This window comes from Doryrhamphus excisus, chromosome 15 (assembly GCF_030265055.1).
Source record: "Doryrhamphus excisus isolate RoL2022-K1 chromosome 15, RoL_Dexc_1.0, whole genome shotgun sequence".
NCBI lineage: Eukaryota > Metazoa > Chordata > Actinopteri > Syngnathiformes > Syngnathidae > Doryrhamphus > Doryrhamphus excisus.
The window spans coordinates 2537501-2557698 of record NC_080480.1 but is presented as its reverse complement, the minus strand read 5'-3'; the positions used below and the strand labels follow the sequence as shown (position 1 = coordinate 2557698).

Here is a 20198-nt window from a genome sequence, read left to right as displayed (position 1 = left end):
AATTATGTAATTGTACTCTCAGTCTATCAGTCAGAGTATGCTGGAGCCTATCCCAGCTGTCTTCGGGGCGAGAGGCGGGGTACACCCTGGACTGGTGGCCAGCCAATCACAGGGCACATATAGACAAACAACCATTCACACTCACATTCATACCTATGGACAATTTGGAGTCACTAATTAACCTAGCATGTTTTTGGAATGTGGGAGGAAACCGGAGTACCCGGAGAAAACCCACGCATGCACGGGGAGAACATGCAAACTCCATACAGAAATGACCGAGGGTGGGGAAAGACAAAATAAGAAGCCAAAAAGTTACCACTTCCACACAAAATAGGAGGAGAACTCATTCATTCATTCATTTTCTACCGCTTATCTTAACGAGGGTCGCGGGGGTGCTGGAGCCTATCCCAGCTGTCTTTGGGGCGAGAGGCGGGGTACACCCTGGACTGGTGGCCAGCCAATCACAGGGCACATATAGACAAACAACCATTCACACTCACATTCATACCTATGGACAATTTGGAGTCGCTAATTAACCTAGCATGTTTTTGGAATGTGGGAGGAAACTGGAGTACCTGGGGAAAATGTAAACTCCACACAGAGATGCCAGAACGGGGAATCGTACCCAGGTTTCCTAGCTGTGTGGCATGCATGTTAACCACTCCACCACCGTGCAGCCTTAAAAGGAAACATTCATTCATTTTCTACCGCTTATCCTCACGAGAGTTGTGGGTGGTGCTGGAGTCTATCCCAGCTGTCTTCGGGGCGAGAGGCGGGGTACACCCTGGACTGGTGGCCAGCCAATCACAGGGCACATATAGACAAACAACCATTCACACTCACATTCATACCTATGGACAATTTGGAGTCGCTAATTAACCTAGCATGTTTTTGGAATGTGGGAGGAAACCGGAGTACCCGGAGAAAACACAGTGATGGTCGAGGGCGGAATCGAACTCGGGTCTCCTAGCTGTTAACCACTCGTCCACCGTGCAGCCTTAAATGGAAACCTCAACAATTGTGACTCAACAAGCACTCTTTTGCTGTTTGTGTGCGAGCAACTGTATGACTGACAAGAGGTCTCACTCTGTTCACCATTGTTCCGTATATGAAGCAGACAGTGAACTCTATTCCTGCCTGTTTGGAGGCGAGAAATGAGCATTAGCGCATGCTAATGTACAGAAGCCGGCAAAATTATGAAGTCATTATTATGAGATTTTTTTTTTTTTTTTTTCCTGAAGGAAAAATCTAGTCACGCTTTAATCTCTCGAGATCTTGTGATATCAACCCTCGAGTACGCTTGTACGCTCCACTCCTCTCAAGGTATGCATTTCGTTGCACTTGGTTGGTTTTCTGTTTCAAGCTCAGTTTGTAAATAAAACAAAGTGGTAAGATTTTGACTTTTTATGTTTAGAAGAAAATCAATTCAAGGCTCACTGGTTAGCTCGCTAGCTAGGCCGTGTCGAGTCCCGACAACATAAGAGTTACAACGTGGTGTAAACAATGACTGTAAAGGTGACTATAGGGGTGTTATAGGTTCTTTATGCTCTAACTATGAAGATATTCCATTCATTAACTTCAAATCAGGCAGGGTGGGGAAAAAAAAAGACAAAATATCCACAAACCACTGCGACGCGGGTGTTTATAAGGAATGCCATTTTCCAGAAAGATTATAGCTTAAAAATGAAGCTCGTCTGTCGGCATGATGTCATGAAAAAGATCCTCTGTATGATAGGAGCGAGGCTTCAAATCAACAATCGGTGACCAGGCGATGACTTGTTTAGGCGTCTTCTGTAGACATAGCCGCCTGAAAACGTAAATAAGTGATGATACATTCATGGTCAAAGCTTTTGGGCTGAAATTAAAATTTTGTTCCTCATAAATTTTTATTTTATTTTTGTGAGCGACACAAAATTGCTTGTTTTTCAAAAATGTATAACAAACAGAGACAAGTATTTAGTAGTTTTGTTTAATTTAGTTTTATTTAGTATATAGTAGTTTTGTGTCGTTTATGTTGTCTAAATTCATATGTCTAAATTTATGCTTGAAATGTATCTTTTCATAAAAACTACTGCTGATTACCGCTGAAAGAACGGACTCTCATCAATTTTTTTTTTTTTTTTTTTTGCATGTACCATGTCTACGTATATCGCCCAAGAATACAATATTCTGTGTGGCTTGAAAAAGCAGTAAAAATAATCCAAAACTTTTGAAAAATGGCTGGGATTGAATGAGTCCATAACAAGGGCGCCATATTGTACGGAACCTACAGAATGTACACAAACCGCAGCTACATTTTGGCATAAATATTAACCGAAGAACATGCTAACTGAGGTTCCACTGTGCTTGATTTTGTTTATGACAGTTTTCACTTAAGATCACTTTATTACAGGCAGTAATAAGTTTTGTTGATCAACTTGTCCGGTACATACATACAGTACAAACCAAAGTCTTATACCACCATTAAACCAGACATAATTAGCATGATTATTATGACGATCTGAGTCACGATAGCATCTACGGAACCGCTGGAACGGTATCTCGCTGCTGGTTCTTCTGAGCCCTTTCACTGGAAACTATTATTCAGCGCTATTTTTTAAAAGAAGACCATTTTTTAAGACGTTTTTAAACCTTTAAGTCTACCGTACTTATTCAGGGGTTGCACAGGGTTCTGTACTTAGACCACAAACATTCATTCAAGCTTAAAGAAACGATAGCTTAGACCAGGGGTGGGCAAACTACGGCCCGGGGGCCACATCCGGCCCGCCAAGTGTTTGAATACGGCCCGCCCAATCTTTCCAAAGTATTTCATTTAAACTCAACATACAACCTGGCATCATGGCCTGAGCCAACCTTTTGATGGTTGTATCAATTTCGTTGTTTGACATGGTCTGTTGTTTACAAAGTGCTCCTGAAAAAAGAGACACAAGCACATAATAATAATAATAATAATAATTATATTATTATAACTATTATGATTATTATATTAATTATATTAATGCAAATTATTATATTAATTATATATAATAATATTGTTATATTTGCATATTTTACATAATAATAATATAATAATTATTATTTTAATTTTATTTTAATTATTATAATATTTTATGGGCGGCACGGTGGTCTAGGGGTTAGCGCACAGACCTTCTCCCCGTGCATGCGTGGGTTTTCTCCGGGTACTCCGGTTTCCTCCCACATTCCAAAAACATTCCAAATTGTCCATAGGTATGAATGTGAGTGTGAATGGTTGTTTGTCTATATGTGCCCTGTGATTGGCTGGCGACCAGTCTAGGGTGTACCCCGCCTTACGCCCGAAGACAGCTGGGATAGGCTCCAGCAACCCCCCGCGACCCTCGTGAGGAAAAGCGGTAGAAAATGAATGAATGAATAATATTTTATTCTTTTTAAAATATTGAAATATAAATATAAAATAATAAATAATAATAGCAGATTGCATGACAATTTTACAGATACAATAATACCAGGTGGACTGTTACGTGTAAAATATATAGTCTGCCCCCCCCCCCCCCCCCCCCCCCCCCCTCAATGCGGCCCGCGAGTCAAAAAGTTTGCCCACCCCTGGCTTAGACAAACATACAGTACATGAAAACGTGTATATTGTCGTGTTGTTGGCAGTAACCACCTCCCAAAAAGTATTAACTATTAATACAACCACACAGAAAGGAATCCCGAGAGATAAACCCGGCTAATCGTTCACCCGTGTAACATTTTAAAAGACACTTCCAGTCGGAAAAAGATGCAGACAAACTAGTTTTCGCATTTATCGTGATGGAACTTCAGAACTTTAAGTTCAATCTAATACGTCTAAGGAGGATTGTATGCCATTTCAACCACATTTTTTAACAATTGGTCACTGGATCGGAATGGATTCGTACACTTCCAAGCTCATGTTGGTTATTTTCATCAATAATGAAAAACATGTCAGATTTCACTCAGGAGAAATTGGCCAACTCTTTTTGGAGAGAAAATGTGCTTAAAAAATGTCAGTAATGGTATCAATGCAGGGAAAGGTGTGTGACAGGGTGTTGTCTGTGCTTGATGTCAAATGGGTGACGTGGCGGCATGTGTGTGTGTGTGTGTGTGTGTGTGTGTGTTTGGATGGTCCTGATGGACGACATTCCTCACCTCATAAAGCTGTACATTCTACAGCAAGTGGTGCATTGTTAAATGTTTAGATATACAAAGGCTGTGACCCTCTTTTTCTACTCACAAGCGAACTGTGTCACTCGTACTCGGAGAAATTCTTGATAAAGAAATATTCCACGGTAATGGGAATGGTTTAATTTCATTTGAACATGCATCAGATTACAATTGAATGCATCACATAATCAGTTCCCAGTTCCACATGTCCAAAAGGAGTAGGAAGAAGCAAAGCTTATTAAATCCTACCCATCCATCTGGTACTATTACAATCAGTAACTGTTACATTTGTTCACTTCCTGCTTTCCTAATATAATTTTAATTTTATTTTATTTTATTCAATTAATTTTTTTTTTACTTAATTTTATTTTTATTTTTTTAATTTTTTTTGTTCACTTCCTGCTTTCCCAATATAATTTGAATTTATTTTATTTTTATTTAATAAATTTCCTTTTACGGCGACATGGCGATCTAGTGGTTAGCGCGCAGACCTCACAGCTAGGAGACCAGGGTTCAATTCCCACCCTCGGCCATCTCTGTGTGGAGTTTGCATGTTCTCCCCGTGCATGTGTGGGTTTTCTCCGGGTACTCCGGTTTCCTCCCACATTCCAAAAACATGCTAGGTTAATTAGCGACTCCAAATTGTCCATAGGTATGAATGTGAGTGTGAATGGTTGTTTGTCTATATGTGCCCTGTGATTGGCTGGCGACCAGTCCAGGGTGTATCCCGCCTCTCGCCCAAAGACAGCTGGGATAGGCTCCAGCACCCCCCGCGACCCTCGTGAGGAAAAGCGGTAGAAAATGAATGAATGAATGAAGTTTTTTGTTCACTTCCTGCTTTCCGAATATAATTTGAATTTATTTTAATTTTATTTAATAAATTTCCTTTTAGGGCGACATGGCGGTCTAGTGGTTAGCGCGCAGACCTCACAGCTCGGAGGACCAAGGTTCGATTCCACCCTCTGCGTGGAGTTTGCATGTTCTGTATTTGTGATTTTAGAAATAAGGAGTTAGTATGTTCTCTGAAGGCGGCATTATGAATTATCCTTACTGGCCTTTTTTTGCAGTACGTTATGGGAATGTTGACCATTTGAGGGCGCTGAAAACGACAATACTTGTTTGTCAATGCAGAGCATGTCATTAAAAACACATACACACGTATAAAAATGTACACCGTCACACAAAACACACACACACTGAAATATTGAATAAAGTGGCATATCTGCAGGTTCATGTGAATATCATATCCTATCTTTTCATAATTAGTGTGTGTGTGTGTGTGTGTGTGTGTGTGCTGCACCATGTGACTTGGCTACTTCTCATCAGACAGTCGGCATGTTAGTTATCAGGAACGTTCATTTGCTCTGCTTCTTCTTTTTGGACATGTTGAATTGAGGAAGTGTCGTATTCTTATGTGACTTTGTATGCATGTTGGAGATAAAGAGAAACTGAAAAGTTCATGTCACTAATTTAGTGAAATAAGCGCCTATTGCGACTTTTTCAGCTTCATATGGGTACTTTTTAAAAGCAATATTAATAATAATAAATAATAATAATAATACATTTTATTTGTATAGCGCTTTTAAAGATACTCAAAGACACTTTACAAAAGAATGAAGTTGAATAGAGCAAGTAAACAGAATAAAAGACACACCAAAATACAACATTCATTGGTTAGTACACAGTTAAAAAAGCGGGGGCGGGGCACAGCAGTCAGATATAGAAGGTTAGACATTAAAAACAGATTTCAAGAGGTGGGTTTTGAGTTGTTTTTTGAAGGTGGGAAGGTCAGGGCAAGCACGGAGTGAGTGGGGCAAAGAGTTCCAGAGAGTGGGGGCAGCGATGGAGAAGGCTCTGTCTCCCCAGGTTTGGAGCTTGGTCTTACAGGGGAGTGCCAGGAGGTTTGAGTCTGAGGAGCGTCGAAGGGGACGCGGGGGATTATGTGGATGGAGGAGGTCTGTGAGATATGGGGGGGGGTCAGATCGTGGAGGGCTTTGTAGGTGATGAGAAGAATTTTGAAGTGAATGCGTTGGGGGACGGGAAGCCAGTGGAGGTTTTTGAGGACAGGGGTAATGTGTTGACGGGAGCGGGTGGAGGTGAGGAGGCGGGCAGCGGAGTTGTGAATATATTGTAGTTTGTTGAGGGTTTTGGATGGTGTACCGTAGAGTATACTGTTGCAGTAGTCGATTCTGGAGGTGATGAATGCATGGATTAGGGATTCAGCGGCAGAGAATGTAAGTGATGGACGGAGTCGGGCTATGTTCTTAAGATGGAAGAATGCAGTCCGGGTTAACTGTTTGATGTGGGGTTCAAATGAAAGGGTGGGGTCTAGGAGGATACCAAGGTTGCGGATGATATATTACAACTTTTGTTTATTATTATACATTTCATGACGTCATAACGGCACTGACAAACAGCCAACCGCACTTATTCTTCCTCATCGCAACGTTCACCATTAACAGTGAATCTACGTGTCCTGAAATAATTCTCGATTTCCTCCAAAGAGCGGCCGCGGGTCTCCGGGACGCACACGGCGGTGAAGAGCAGACACAGGAAGCACACCACGGTGAAAAAAAAGTACGGCACGTACAGGCCGTACCTGTCCACCAGGTGAGTGAAGGCGTCGGTGAGGGCGAAGGCTGTCAACCAGCTGACTGTCACACACAGGCCCGAGGCCACGCCCCTGACCACTAGCGGTAACACCTCTGACATCAGCAGCCATGTGATGGGGCCCCACCCCATGGCGTAACCTAGGAGACAAAGAACATCAAAGGGAGAATTTTTGGTAGCTAGTTTGGTAGAGAAGACAATCAGGGAGTGACTGACACGTTTTCTTGCCGTATTGCATGTTTAAAGATGGGTTTTTATCAAATTATTCTTGCAACTTTAATTATTTTTGGACTTAGTTCCTGCAAAATTATGACTTTATGAAAAATTATGATTTTTTTGTAACATTTTCTCTTAATATTACAACTTTGTTGTCATATTTTCTTAGGCAAATTGCTTAAAACTATAACATTTTATGTTATATATATTAAAATTACATTCCTCTAAAATTTTCACTTTGTAATTTTATTTTTTCTGATTTTATCACATTTAATTATTTTTTTAAATTAAATATTTAATTTTATTTATTTGTTATAAATCTTTTATAATTATTTTATTTATTATTTAAAATGTATTTATATATATTCATAATTAAATAACTTTTTATATTCATTTAATATTAATTTTAATAACTAAATTCAATTAATTAAATAATACTTAATAAAAAATATTAATTAAGATTTTACTACTGTTCTTTCTCATAATATTGTAACTTTATTCTCATGATACTGCCACTCTGTCTTTAAAACTTTAAAAAACTGCAGTATTCTTTATTCCCATCATATACTTTTCCTCATAATTTTACAATAACAACCTTTTCTTGTAATATTGTAACTTTATTATGACTCTATTGTGGTAAAAGTAATTTTTTTTTTCTTTTTTTCAACCAGGTTTGATGACTCACCAAATATGAATACCACAACGCTGATAAGTGGAAGAGGGCCTGCAGGCGTTTGGCTGCTGGCCGTGCGTAAAGCCGTGTCATCGTGGAAGCTGCGGACCATGTTTGTGGTGAGGTTTGACGGGGCGGGGTCCGGCGAGTGAGGTGCGGCGTGGGAGATCACGGTTAGAGTCAGAGTGGACAGGAACATCAGGAAGCTTGACGTGTACAGCAGGGCTTTCCGCCCCGCCTTGTCCATCAAAACGGCTGCCGTGGCAACGGAAAGGAGGCGAACCAATCCCACGATTGCAGCATCATACCTGAGAAGTACAGAACACGTGACTAATTATGATCTAATTATCTTGAACGGGTCCAGCGGCGTTTCGTACCTGGGCTCCAGGGAGACATTGCTCTGAGAAAAGATGGGCTCCAAGTAAACTAGAATGGGACTGATGCCCGTCAGCTGCTGCAGGAAACGCATCACCACGGAGATGACGATCGGCCAGTAGTAGACGGGCGTGGCCAGCTGGGACCATGTGACATGCCTCTGCAGACTGACGCTATGCTGCATTGAAAAACGTAATCACTCAATCGCATCAGAAAAAAACACTATCATGCAAGGTGTTAGCATGCTACATTTAGCATGTTAGCATTGCTAGCATGCTAATATTAACAAAGTAGTATTTAGCTGTTTTCATGGGTAGACAGTATGTGAACACTTAGCACTATCATGTTATGTGTTAGCATGATAACATTAGCATGGTAGTATTTTTAGCCATTTTCATTGGTAGACACTATTATGTTAGGTGACTGTATGCTAAAGTTAGCACGTTGTTTTTTGTTAGCATGTTAGTTTGCATGTTAGCATGCAACATGCCAACATGCTAAAGTTAGCATACTAGTATTTTTTGCAATTTTCATGAATATGATAGGTGTTAGCACGATATCATAATTACAGTAACATTTTTAACATTTTCAGAGGTAGGCGCTTAGCATGCTACCTTTAGCATGTTAGCATTGCTAGCATGCTAATATTAACATAGTAGTATTTAGCTGTTTTCATGGGTAGACAGTATGTGAACACTTAGCACTATCATTATGTGTTATGTGTTAGCATGTGTTAGCATGATAACATTAGCATGGTTGTATTTTTAGCCATTTTCATCGGTAGACACTATTATGTTAGGTGATGGTACGCTAAAGTTAGCATTTTAGCATTGCTAGCATGCTAAAGTTAGCATGTTAGTATTGCCGGTATACTAAAGTTAGCATGTTAACATTGCCAGCATGCTAAAGTTAGCATACTAGTATTTTTTGCAATTTACATGAATATGAACTCAAGCATTGAATTTGCTAGGTGTTAGCATGATGTCAAAATTAACATTAACAGTAACATTTTTAGCATTTTCAGAGGTAGGCACTTATATAAACACGCGACTATGCCGGGTGTTAGCATGCTAATGTTAGCATTCTTTAAGTCATTCAAACCCTTTCATGGCATGGTTTCATAGTAAACGAACACATACTGTGAAAACATTAAAAATAATATTTTTATGTTTTTAAATTATGATAACAGATGTCAATTACTAAATATTAAATTTATTGGCCCATTAATAAAAAAATGAGGCATTTTTGTTACTTTTATTGATTATTTAATTCAATATTAAATTTTTTAAGTAGTTATAGATTTTTATTTTTATTATTACACTTTAATAATAAATGTACTCATGTAAATATATAATACAATAATATTGTTTGTTAATATTGTTTGTGGTTCTATTTGTCACCTTGACAGCATCAAGCTCGCTTTGTACGTCGTAGTCCGCTCCCCTCAACCAGCGGAGAGCACGCTCAGCCTTCTCCTCTCTTCCCAGGGAGACGAGCCTCCTGGGGGAGTCGGGCATGAAGACCAGCAGTACAGCCATCAGCAACGCTGGTACCCCGCCCACCACTGCGAGCCACCGCCAAGGTAACACCAGACCTGCACAGACGTACACAGACAATGGGTGGCGGTTTCATTATTCGCATTCCGGTGTTTAATGCTCTGCATTAATGAATGCCTTTACCCAAAGCGTACAGTGCCAAGGCTCCAAACACGGCAGTGATCTGAGGACACGAGCCGAGAGCTCCTCTCAGAGATTTATGGGAAATCTCCGAGATGTAAACCTGCAGCACAAAAACACACAAATGTATGGTGAGTACTATTCATACAGCTCAAAAGATCCGTATGAATCCTGATAAATAACCTCACTCCTTGGTCTCTGTAGGAACACAAAATGTCAACTTTAAAAAATATAATTACTAAAAAATTATTTTTTCCTCCCTGCTTTAAGCAAGTTATTCTTTTAAATGCATTGTTTTTGTTGTCTTTACCCTTTAAAATCCAATATATTTACATATTTTTAAATGGAAAAAATACCAAAATAGTAAAAAAAAATTGAAAGAATAAAAATATTAAGGAGTATTTGCATATTATTATTATTAAGTCCTGAGATGCATTATTTTTTCTACAGTATCATATATTTTTTTTAATTTACATCTTCATATTTCCTTCCACATGAAGTGATTATGTGTTTTACACATACATTATATTTATTGAATTTTATTTTTAAATCCGGAATATTTAAATTAAAAAAAACGATTGAATTTTATTTTGAAATCCAGAATATTTAAATAAAAAAACCAATCATAAAATCAATTTTAAAGTAGTATTTTCATATTATTAATATTACTATTAGGCCCTGAGATGGGCCAACACTGAATTCATGTATTTTACTGTATATTCTACAGCATTTTCTTCCCACTACAACTACCAATACTACTACTACCAATACGACTACTACTAGGCTACATCAGCCTGAAACATAAGATAAGATAAATGTGTTATCAATAATGGTATTTTATGTTTTCTCATTTTTGGCGTAGCTTTAAAAAAAATATCGATAAATAAACAAAGTCAATGGCATAAAATGTGCTGACTTTCTCAGAATTTCTCATAAAATGTATCAATAGTAGTAGTGCTGGGAGCCAATAAAGAAAATGAGACTATATCAACACAGAGCCGCTGTAACCATGGTAACTTACAGGAATGGCTGCTGACGTCACCCCGCCGGCGACACCTGTGAGGAAACGGCCCAAGTGGAGCATCCACATTTCCACAGCCCCTCCCAGTAGAAGGTAACTGAAACACACACACACAATAAGAACGAAAAGGAAATGACTACAGTAGATTTAAAAGAAGTCTTCAACTATTCTTTAATATTTAATCGTTTGAATATATTTTGCTTGATTTAAATGCAATAGTGTATAGCTAGCGGCAGGTTTAGTGTGTGGTGCTGGGCTGCTGTTCAGGGTGTGGGCTGAAGGGGGCAGTAATGTTCCACATTGGAGAGGAACCAGTGGAAAGTGTTAACAGTTGTTAGGTGCGGTTTTTATGGAGGACCAAAACTGCCAAAATAAAAAATAAATATAAATGGAAATAAAAACAAAAATAAAAAAATATTTATGTATATATTTTTTTATATTTTTTATTTTGGCAGTTTTGGTCCTCCATAGGTTTTAGCATCTGCATCTTTTTGCTTAATAGAACAAATAAACAGTTTCCTACCTGCCATCATTACAATATGAGCATTTAATTCAAAGATGGGATATTAAAAGGATAACACTAGACCAGGGGTGGGCAAACTTTTTGACTCGCGGGCCGCATTGATATGACAAAATTTACGGGGGGGCAGACTATATATTTTACACGTAACAGTCCACCTGGTATTATTGTATCTGTAAAATTGTCATGCAATCTGCTATTATTATTTATTATTTTATATTTATATTTAAATATTTTAAAAATAATAAAATATTATGATAATTACAATAAAATTAAAATAATAATTATTATATTATTATTATGTAAAATATGCAAATATAACAATAATATTATATATAATTAATATAATAATTAGCATTAATATAATAATTATAATAATTATAATAATCTAATAATAATAATTATTATTATTATTATTATGTGCTTGTGTCCCTTTTTTCAGGAGCACTTTGTAAACAACAGACCATGTCAAAAAACGAAATTGATACAACCATCAAAAGGTTGGCTCAGGCCATGATGCCAGGTTGTATGTTGAGTTTAAATGAAATACTTTGGAAAGATTGGGCGGGCCGTATTCAAACACTTGGCGGGCCGGATGTGGCCCCCGGGCCGTAGTTTGCCCACCCCTGCACTAGACTGTAATGCATCGTCTTTTGTCTAAAAAGTACAAGTAAATATCTGACCCAATAGCAGAAGGTATTGCTGACACCATAATGCTCAGCTTTCTTCCAATCAAGTCGTTGAGCAGCATGGTCCCCAGTCCGCCTCCAGCTACTCCCAGCATGTAGATGGAGCCAAACAGGGCGGCCTGCGAGGTGTCCATCTTCAGCCGGGGGTCCGCATCGGGACTCTGGAGCACTGGCAGGACGGGGGACGGATACACCAAGGAATAGCCAAAGTTGAAGTTCCCCAAGACGGCTGCAAAAACAGCCAGGAACAGCTTGGATTTTTGGAACTGGAATGGAAAGAAGCGGTAAATTCTGAATAGTATATAACATAACATAACATGACATAAGCAGAAATGTCTTCTTAAAACCGTTTTGGTTCTCCTACCGTGGGTTCTGACGACAATCGTCTCCTGTTCAGCAGAGGCCTTGCTTCTTCATCCATGTTGAGGGCTGCACAGCAATAATAGCCCAAATCTTTAATTCCAGCCTAAACAAAGCATAATTACCCAGAAGGAACTTGAGTGTTCTGTAGATGTAGGAGGAATGGGACTGAGATGGACGTAACACACTGGCTGCTGATCAAGCAGTCAGCATGAAAGCGAAACCGGGAAGCAACGCCACCGCATGGACTTTCAAAAATGACTCTAAAGGGGAATTTTTGGTGACAAATACCGACTCAGCAGCCAGTAAATTTAAACGTATGGTCTCTGTTAATAATGTATTATAATATTCTAAAAGTCAACATATTTGGGTTGTATTTTTTTCTATGATTGAATACTCTACTGACTTCAACTATACGTTGAAGAAAAAGGCCATTCCTGGATGGAGCCACTCAAGTGAAAGTGAAAGCAGAAGCAAAGCGATACAGTATGTACTACACGTTTAAGTATTACACCTCATTTTAACAGATCACTGTTAAACCTGCACAATTTAAACATTGTATTTGTATTTTCCTTATGTTTGTAGGCAATTAAGCAGTAACAAATGGGCTTTTGAACCTCTAATGTGACCTTTTGCGTCCATGTTTAAAAAATAAAATACCATATACTGTAGTTGTGCATATAGAATGAACTTTCTAAAGGGCCTGGACTATTTTCAGATCTTGTAATTACATTTTTTCAGCTCAAATTTATACTGTGTACATCCAGTTGTGCCACTTATATTTGTGAAGACTACATTTTCAAAAAAAATCCTTATTTTCAGTGTTAAATCACACAACTTAAAGTCACTTTCATTGTCAACTCCACACTAAACATTTGTAGTTATATATATATTTTTTCAAATATCGGATTTTTGCATGATAAAAATAGTAATAAGGCTTGATGGTGAATGAATGACATTGGAGTCGTAATTATACATAAAAACACACAAAAAAACACAACATAAATGATATAAATACATTATAAATCAATTTACAATAATGATAAATTATACGTATATTTAAAAAAACGCACAGACCACCCAAAAATGAAAGGAAACGTGACCACTCTGAGAGAAACTACAAGTCCCAGCATTCATTGCGATAACGGACATTTTTGGACTGGCACGCTTCCCTTACTCACTAAAGCGTCACGAGTTACAGGAGTGATCAGGGGGAACTGAGGGGAAAATGGCTCTATTCAATCGATATTTATCGCAATTCATGAGCTAAAACAACACCTTTTGGAGGTAACCGGTGGGCCACCATGGCCAACATCACGAAGAAAGTGTCGTGGTCGAGCCGAGCGGACGAATCCGGTGCAGTTGGCGAAGGGACGCCGCTGCTCAACGGCTCTGAGAAGCGGCGACACTCCAGAGAGGTAGAGCTAGCATGCTAGCTAACAGCTGGTATCTCTTTGCAGTACAAATATACATACATACAGCTCTAATGATGTCCTTAGCTGTAATTAATCATAATATTCATATGATTATATTGCTTGTTGGGCTAACTACTACCCTAGTAAATAGGTTATTAGTTTTAAACACTTTTTTATATTCTATTGAGCACATCAAACATAGTGGATGTTGCGCGGCATCCCAGTGTCATGTTGTGAATCAGCAGCGCCTCTGCCGGTTGAACCCGAGTACTACACTCCATTGTGCCGCCATTGCTTCGAGATGTGATTAACCCACACTCATGATAACACAATTGTTATAGATTAAGGTCTTCATTATTTCTTTATTTTGCCGTCATAATAAAATTGAGTGTCATTGTTCCCCCTCCAGATTATTACTAAAAATTAATTAATGATGAAAATAGTTGCCTACAGCCAATTAATTACAAAAGCTTTATTATCTGCCACATTCACTGCAGTCAGCTGTTCCACTTTATGTTGAAAGACTGGAAAATGAGGTGGATTTCCACCGGTGCTATTATTGTCGCACACATCACGCTGACTAAAAGTGGAAGCATACTCTTTTTCCATTCAACTTTTTAGATGTGCATTTTCTGTTATTTAGCATTCAGTTATTTAATGTTTATGATGTTTTCATGATTTCCTCAAGTGTCAAATTGTTAAAACATTCATATCCCTGATGTCTGTTCCCCTTCAGCCGTCTGGTGGAGGCGCTGTATTCCAAATAGGCAGACTGAGCACGGCGGATTTGGAAGAGGAGATAACATCAGATGAGGTAAAAAAAAAAAAATCCTTTCTGTCTTCACATGATTCCGAATCCGTTTTGGTCCCCGTTGACAACGGTTAAATCCGCGTCAGGAGTTTGCGAACTTGTGGCACTAATCTACCAATGTGATGTCTGTTGCTTTATTTAGGAAATATGCATTGTCAGAAGCAATAAAAAATTAATAATATTTCCATGTTTGCAGATTAGGTGCAAAGGAGCTACATTATTTTTAACAACATTCTCCTCAGGCCTGTGTTGTTCTATATGAATGTGGCGCTACAATGCCCTGCTAACTTGTAGCCATGAGGAGGGTCATGACTGCTTCAGACGGCATTGGGGGTCACATGACTGTCCCGAGGCCTGAGGAATTCACTTAGTTTACGTCACAGCCATTATACTACAGTACATGATAGCGGAGATTGGATGCATGTGATTTTTCTGCAGCTTCATGTTTGTTTCACTTCCAACGGAGTTTATTTGAAGGTCTATGATGATGACAAATCTATTAGCAGCTTTACTCCGTTCTTGTGTTTCAGTACACATGAGCTTTACTATTATAGATGCTTAATTACTCAACAAAAGAGGGTAAAGTATTACTGTAAACTACAGTATTTGTTGTGGTGGTGGGGTGGGGAAGTGACACAATGACTGGGAATGGGACCAGACCGATCCAGAATCACGCATCGGAGATTTCCAATCCATAGTGTGTATCCAAGAATATCAGCAAAATTACCTTCCTCACTGAACCTAATTGATGCCTTCACAGCCACACAAAAAAGTCTGACATTCCAAAGTCTACATGAAACACCCACATACTCACCTGCAGTGAGGATTATGTTAGTTTATTGCAATTGCAAGAGAGAAGAGTAAATATAAAACATAAAAAAAATATATTTTGGAACTCTTTTATTTATGTCACAAACAAGACAGAGCCGCTTGTGAGTGCTATTAGCTGGATGCTTTCATGTCATAGTCTCTAAAAGCCTGTAGTGGTTTGTTCAGAAGCGGTACAACGCATACCGCCACCTGCTGTACAGAGTTGTAACAACATGATGCATTCAAATACAGTCCCATTATAATGTGTTTATGAGCAAAGGATGTACAAGCAGTGCCAAATCTGTTTGGCGGCAGTCTACATTTATTTATGGTGGTCTGCTAGAGTACCAAGCCTCTCTCAGGAGTAAGGTTTTTATTGAGGGGGAGGTGTATATAAGTAATGATACTTGCCTAATATTATTTACATGACAATATAATACGCATAATTGGCAAATTTGGTTATTGTGTCTGCGATGCAAGGCTTCCAGATACCAACCAGTCATTGTATATGCACCATTGGGGAGGTTATCACTACAATGTCATTCGTTTTTCTGTAAGATTCCATGACATAATAACTGCATTATTGCTTTTCTGTCCACATTTGCGACTGCTGGTGAAAGTCATTGTCGTGTTGTGTTTTGTTTTTCCTTGCAGGAATCTGTGCGGGGGCGTCCAAAAGAAATCCCTCATAATGAGAAACTACTGTCACTCAAATACGAGGTAAAAAAAACAAAAACAAACAACCATCACAAGCATAATCAGTATCTTACTATAGCAACAGGGGTCTTCCTAGAGCCGATTGGTCATCTCATTTTATTGTTTGATGATTTTTTTTAGCTTTTAAAATGTGTTATCTTCACATTAAATCATTTCTTTGTATTCTTTTGTGTGTGGTGTAGAGCCTCGACTACGATAACATTGAGAACCAGTTGTTTTTGGAAGAAGAGAGGCGGATGAGTCACATGGTAAGTGAGGTGGAAACTCTACCACCTGACTGACCCAATGCTACCGTGCACAGAATAGGCACAATGTTACATGAAGTGGCAAATGTAAAATGAATTTCCACCAAAAGGGGGAAACATTTAAATTGTCCCTTCATGCTCAATTTGAAAGAAAAAATGATTGTTGAAATATAAATATGTTGACCAAATATGCAGGTCAGGAGATAACCAATCTCCCACCTGAAGCATATCACCTGGTAGAATATGGCCATGTCCATACGGGAACGTTGTTGGGATTTTTCAGTTTCCTGTCACCCAGAACGGTGCTCCAGTGTGGATGAGAGGCTGAACCAGGGGTGGGCAAACTACGGCCCGGGGGCCACATCCGGCCCGCCAAGTGTTTCAATATGGCCCGCCTGTTTTTTCCAAAGTATTTCATTTAAACTCAACACATAACCTGGCATCGTGGCTTGTGCCAACTTTTTGATGGTTGAGGTAGCTGCTTTATCAATTTCGTTATTTGATGTGGTCTGTTGTTTACAAAATACTCCTGGAAAAAGGAGCACAAGCACAATAATAGTAATAATAATAATAATAATAATAATAATGTTGTCAATAATGATAATACTACTATTATATTAATATTGTTGTTAATAATATTAATATAATAATGGTAGTAATATTATTATTAACAAAATAATAATAATATAATAACATTACTATAACTAATAATGATAATAATTCTAATTAAAAAAAAATAATAATAATACATTTATAACACACTTTACATCAAATAAATGATTTCAAAGTGCACATATAGCAGATTGCATGACACTTTTACATGTAAAATATGTGTAAAAATATAGGTGTAAAAATGGACTGTTACGTGTAAAATACTACATAATCCCCCCCGTCAATTATGTTAAATTAATGCGCCCCAGTGAGTCAAAAAGTTTGCCCACCCCCTGGGCTGAACTGATAAAATACTTGCCAGTTTTGACCTGAAAACATGTCACAGTAATGGAAAATATGAAATTATTTTTCACCAGTAAGGGGAACCATTATATCAAAATTCCATCGTATACAAAATGTGTACCCAGTGTGAGTGTACTATATGCTCCCAATATGTTTTATTCTTCCTCTCGAAGGGTTTCCGCTGCTTGGAGATCAGTCGCTGGGTGGTCTGCGGCCTGATTGGCTTTTTGACAGGCCTCATCGCCTGTTTCATTGACATTGTGGTGGAGCAGCTGGCTGGAATCAAATACCAAGTTGTGAAGGAAAGTATCCCGGTACTCCCTTCAAAGCCACATTATAGTAATGTACTTCATACTCAAAACCAGCACAGCTTCCCTTGACATGTGATGCTCAGATATAGAAAGGTTCACAGAGGTGGGCGGCCTATCCATCTCGCTCATCCTTTGGGCTGTCCTCAACTCCACCTTTGTCATGATGGGAGCCATTATAGTTGCTTTTTTTGAGGTAAGGATGACATACTGCACAATTAATATTTATACGCATATATATATAACCCTTAACATCATTTCTATTCAGCCTATAGCAGCAGGAAGTGGTATTCCTCAAATAAAATGTTACCTGAACGGAGTCAAGATCCCGAGGGTGGTTCGACTTAAGGTACACACACACACATACACACAGAACACACACATATAACACATAATTGTCTCTATTAGACCCTGGTTGTGAAAGTGTGCGGCGTTATCTGCTCTGTGGTGGGTGGACTTGCTGTTGGAAAGGTAAGAAATATCCCCTGATTGTGGTTGACTATGGTCTCTTACTTGGTGTGGAAGTGGTTATTTTGTCCTCCTTTCTCACTCGGTTTCAAACCCATTAGAGGCTTACTAGCCGGCTCGTGTGCAATATTGCTCTGTTTTAAATCTCTTGTCGTAGCCTCTGCAGCATTGCGCAATGTCACGTCAAGTCTGTTTATGACAGATACATGTCAGACCGGCGGGAATGCAACGTAGCCAATGCTATGTTGAGTTATTGTGTTTTATGACTGCTTCTTACGTCTGCAGTATTGGCTAATTCACGTATAAATGTGACTATAGGGGTGTTATTTCATGTTTACAGGACTCTAATAATGTTTTCTGTGCTCTAACTATAAATGTGTATTAATATTGAATATCTCAGGTTAGGTGGTGTCTGGAAACAAATGACTGTATTTGCTTTGGATGAGTGCATTGAGTGCAAATCAAAACAATGATGCATAATTATGGTATTTATGGATTCATAATGCGATGATGTGTCTCCTTGTTTACCCACAATCCTTTAGGAAGGTCCGATGATCCACTCCGGTGCAGTGGTAGCTGCTGGAGTCTCTCAGGGCAGGAGCACCTCTTTGAAAAGAGACTTCAAGGTTTGTGTGTTTGTGTCATGTCGTCATTTTATTGAAAGGATTATGATTATAATAATTCCCTTGCAGATCTTTGAGTACTTCCGGAGAGACACAGAAAAAAGAGACTTCGTTTCAGCCGGAGCTGCTGCCGGCGTCTCGGCTGCCTTCGGAGCACCAGTTGGTAAAGTCAGCTTTTTCCATAGCGCGGTTGTGCGGTACGACCGAGAGCTTCAGAGCTGTTTCAGGAGAACCAGTAGAACCAGCGTTCCCTAAAGGAGTAATGTGTCATTAAAGCAGCGCTCCTTTAATACTGTCATGTGACCTGCACAGATATGAGAAGCACGAGGCCCGTGTCACGGTAGAGTCTGTGACTCACCTGGCAAACGTCTTTTCTGGGTGACGGAAATGCGTCACAAAAGTTTTAGAACACTGGAGGAAAAAAAAAATCAATATTTGAGTGTTAAGATGCGCTTTCTTTCGTCCATTTTTAATTCCATTTTTGTACAATGGCGTTCAACTGATGTTCACGATGGTATGGTATTTCTGCAGAACTGCTTTAAATTGTTGATCCATTTTTTGTGGTCCCTGAAAGAGGCTTTTTTTGGTAGGATTCTGAAATATCAAATCAACTTTATTTGTAGAGCACTTTTCCTGCAAAGACATGCAACACAAAGTGCTTTACAGAATTAAAAAACAATTACCACAATTAAAAGGAAAAACAATTACTAAGAAAGCCCCTCCCTCCCACCCTGCATACTAGACACACATACACACAATCACACTGAGGATCAATACACATTATGTTTCAGTTTTGGGTCACCTTTCAAGCTACTCGTTGGACTCAAACCACTTAAATTTGAATAAATAACAGCAAAAATTGGGGTGTTCAACTTTTGACCCGTAATGTAAATACAAATATTCCATATAGTCCGTAAATAAGGAATTATAGTTACAATTACTGTACTGTATGACATTGTGACTTACAGTAGTGATAATTTGATTGATAGCCTTGTCATTTTTGGGTCAACAGGTGGCGTTCTCTTCTCCCTTGAAGAAGGAGCTTCCTTCTGGAACCAGATGCTGACATGGAGGATAGTAAGTCACATCGAGACTTCCTTTTCCACGACAAATTTATGCAAAAAAAAACTTCCCCATTTATTTCGAGGAGGATCGATGACACCCCATGCTCGGCAAAGAAGCCATTACTTTCTCGCGTGTCTGCAAAGGACATTTTTTCTTGTCATCAGAGGTTGCCGTCAGAATGCAAATGGCACAGTCGCATTCATGCACATATAAATTCCGACCTTACGTAACTCTGTGACGCGGATTCGATGACAACTTGAGATGGATGCATTTACCACTTTGTAATCAATGGAAATACCAGTACAAGTCCAAAGTTGGTACAATGCTGATGTGATTAGCGCACATCATTTTCATACATGCAAAAATGAGAATAATAATATAAACTGATCTGTATGATATGTGTTACATTTGTGATTCTGCAGTTTTTCGCCTCCATGATCTCCACCTTCACGTTGAATTTCTTCCTGAGTATCTACCA

General features: G+C 38.8%; 2 protein-coding genes across 2 annotated transcripts in view; one reads left to right on the top strand and one right to left on the bottom strand.

Annotated features, from left to right (window-relative positions):
* Positions 1-6591: 6591 nt before the first annotated feature.
* Positions 6592-12782, bottom strand: slc2a6 (solute carrier family 2 member 6). Its single transcript, XM_058049969.1, has 8 exons — positions 12309-12782; positions 11939-12210; positions 10736-10832; positions 9718-9817; positions 9439-9632; positions 8041-8216; positions 7676-7971; positions 6592-6914 (listed from the first exon to the last, which is right to left on the bottom strand). Exons 1-8 carry the CDS (start codon positions 12363-12365, stop codon positions 6592-6594), a joined length of 1515 nt encoding a protein of 504 aa, XP_057905952.1. The 5' UTR covers positions 12366-12782.
* A 668-nt stretch (positions 12783-13450) lies between these two features.
* clcn7 (chloride channel 7) overlaps positions 13451-20198 on the top strand; it is a 16860-nt gene continuing 10112 nt past the window's right edge. Inside the window, exons 1-12 of the mRNA XM_058050146.1 lie at positions 13451-13722; positions 14456-14533; positions 15995-16060; positions 16240-16305; positions 17430-17562; positions 17651-17760; positions 17833-17913; positions 17973-18035; positions 18575-18658; positions 18725-18818; positions 19668-19732; positions 20143-20198. The exon at positions 20143-20198 is cut by the window's right edge and continues 61 nt beyond it. Coding sequence (XP_057906129.1) covers positions 13609-13722; positions 14456-14533; positions 15995-16060; positions 16240-16305; positions 17430-17562; positions 17651-17760; positions 17833-17913; positions 17973-18035; positions 18575-18658; positions 18725-18818; positions 19668-19732; positions 20143-20198 — 1010 coding nt within the window. The 5' untranslated portion in view covers positions 13451-13608. The remainder of the gene's footprint in view (positions 13723-14455; positions 14534-15994; positions 16061-16239; positions 16306-17429; positions 17563-17650; positions 17761-17832; positions 17914-17972; positions 18036-18574; positions 18659-18724; positions 18819-19667; positions 19733-20142) is intronic.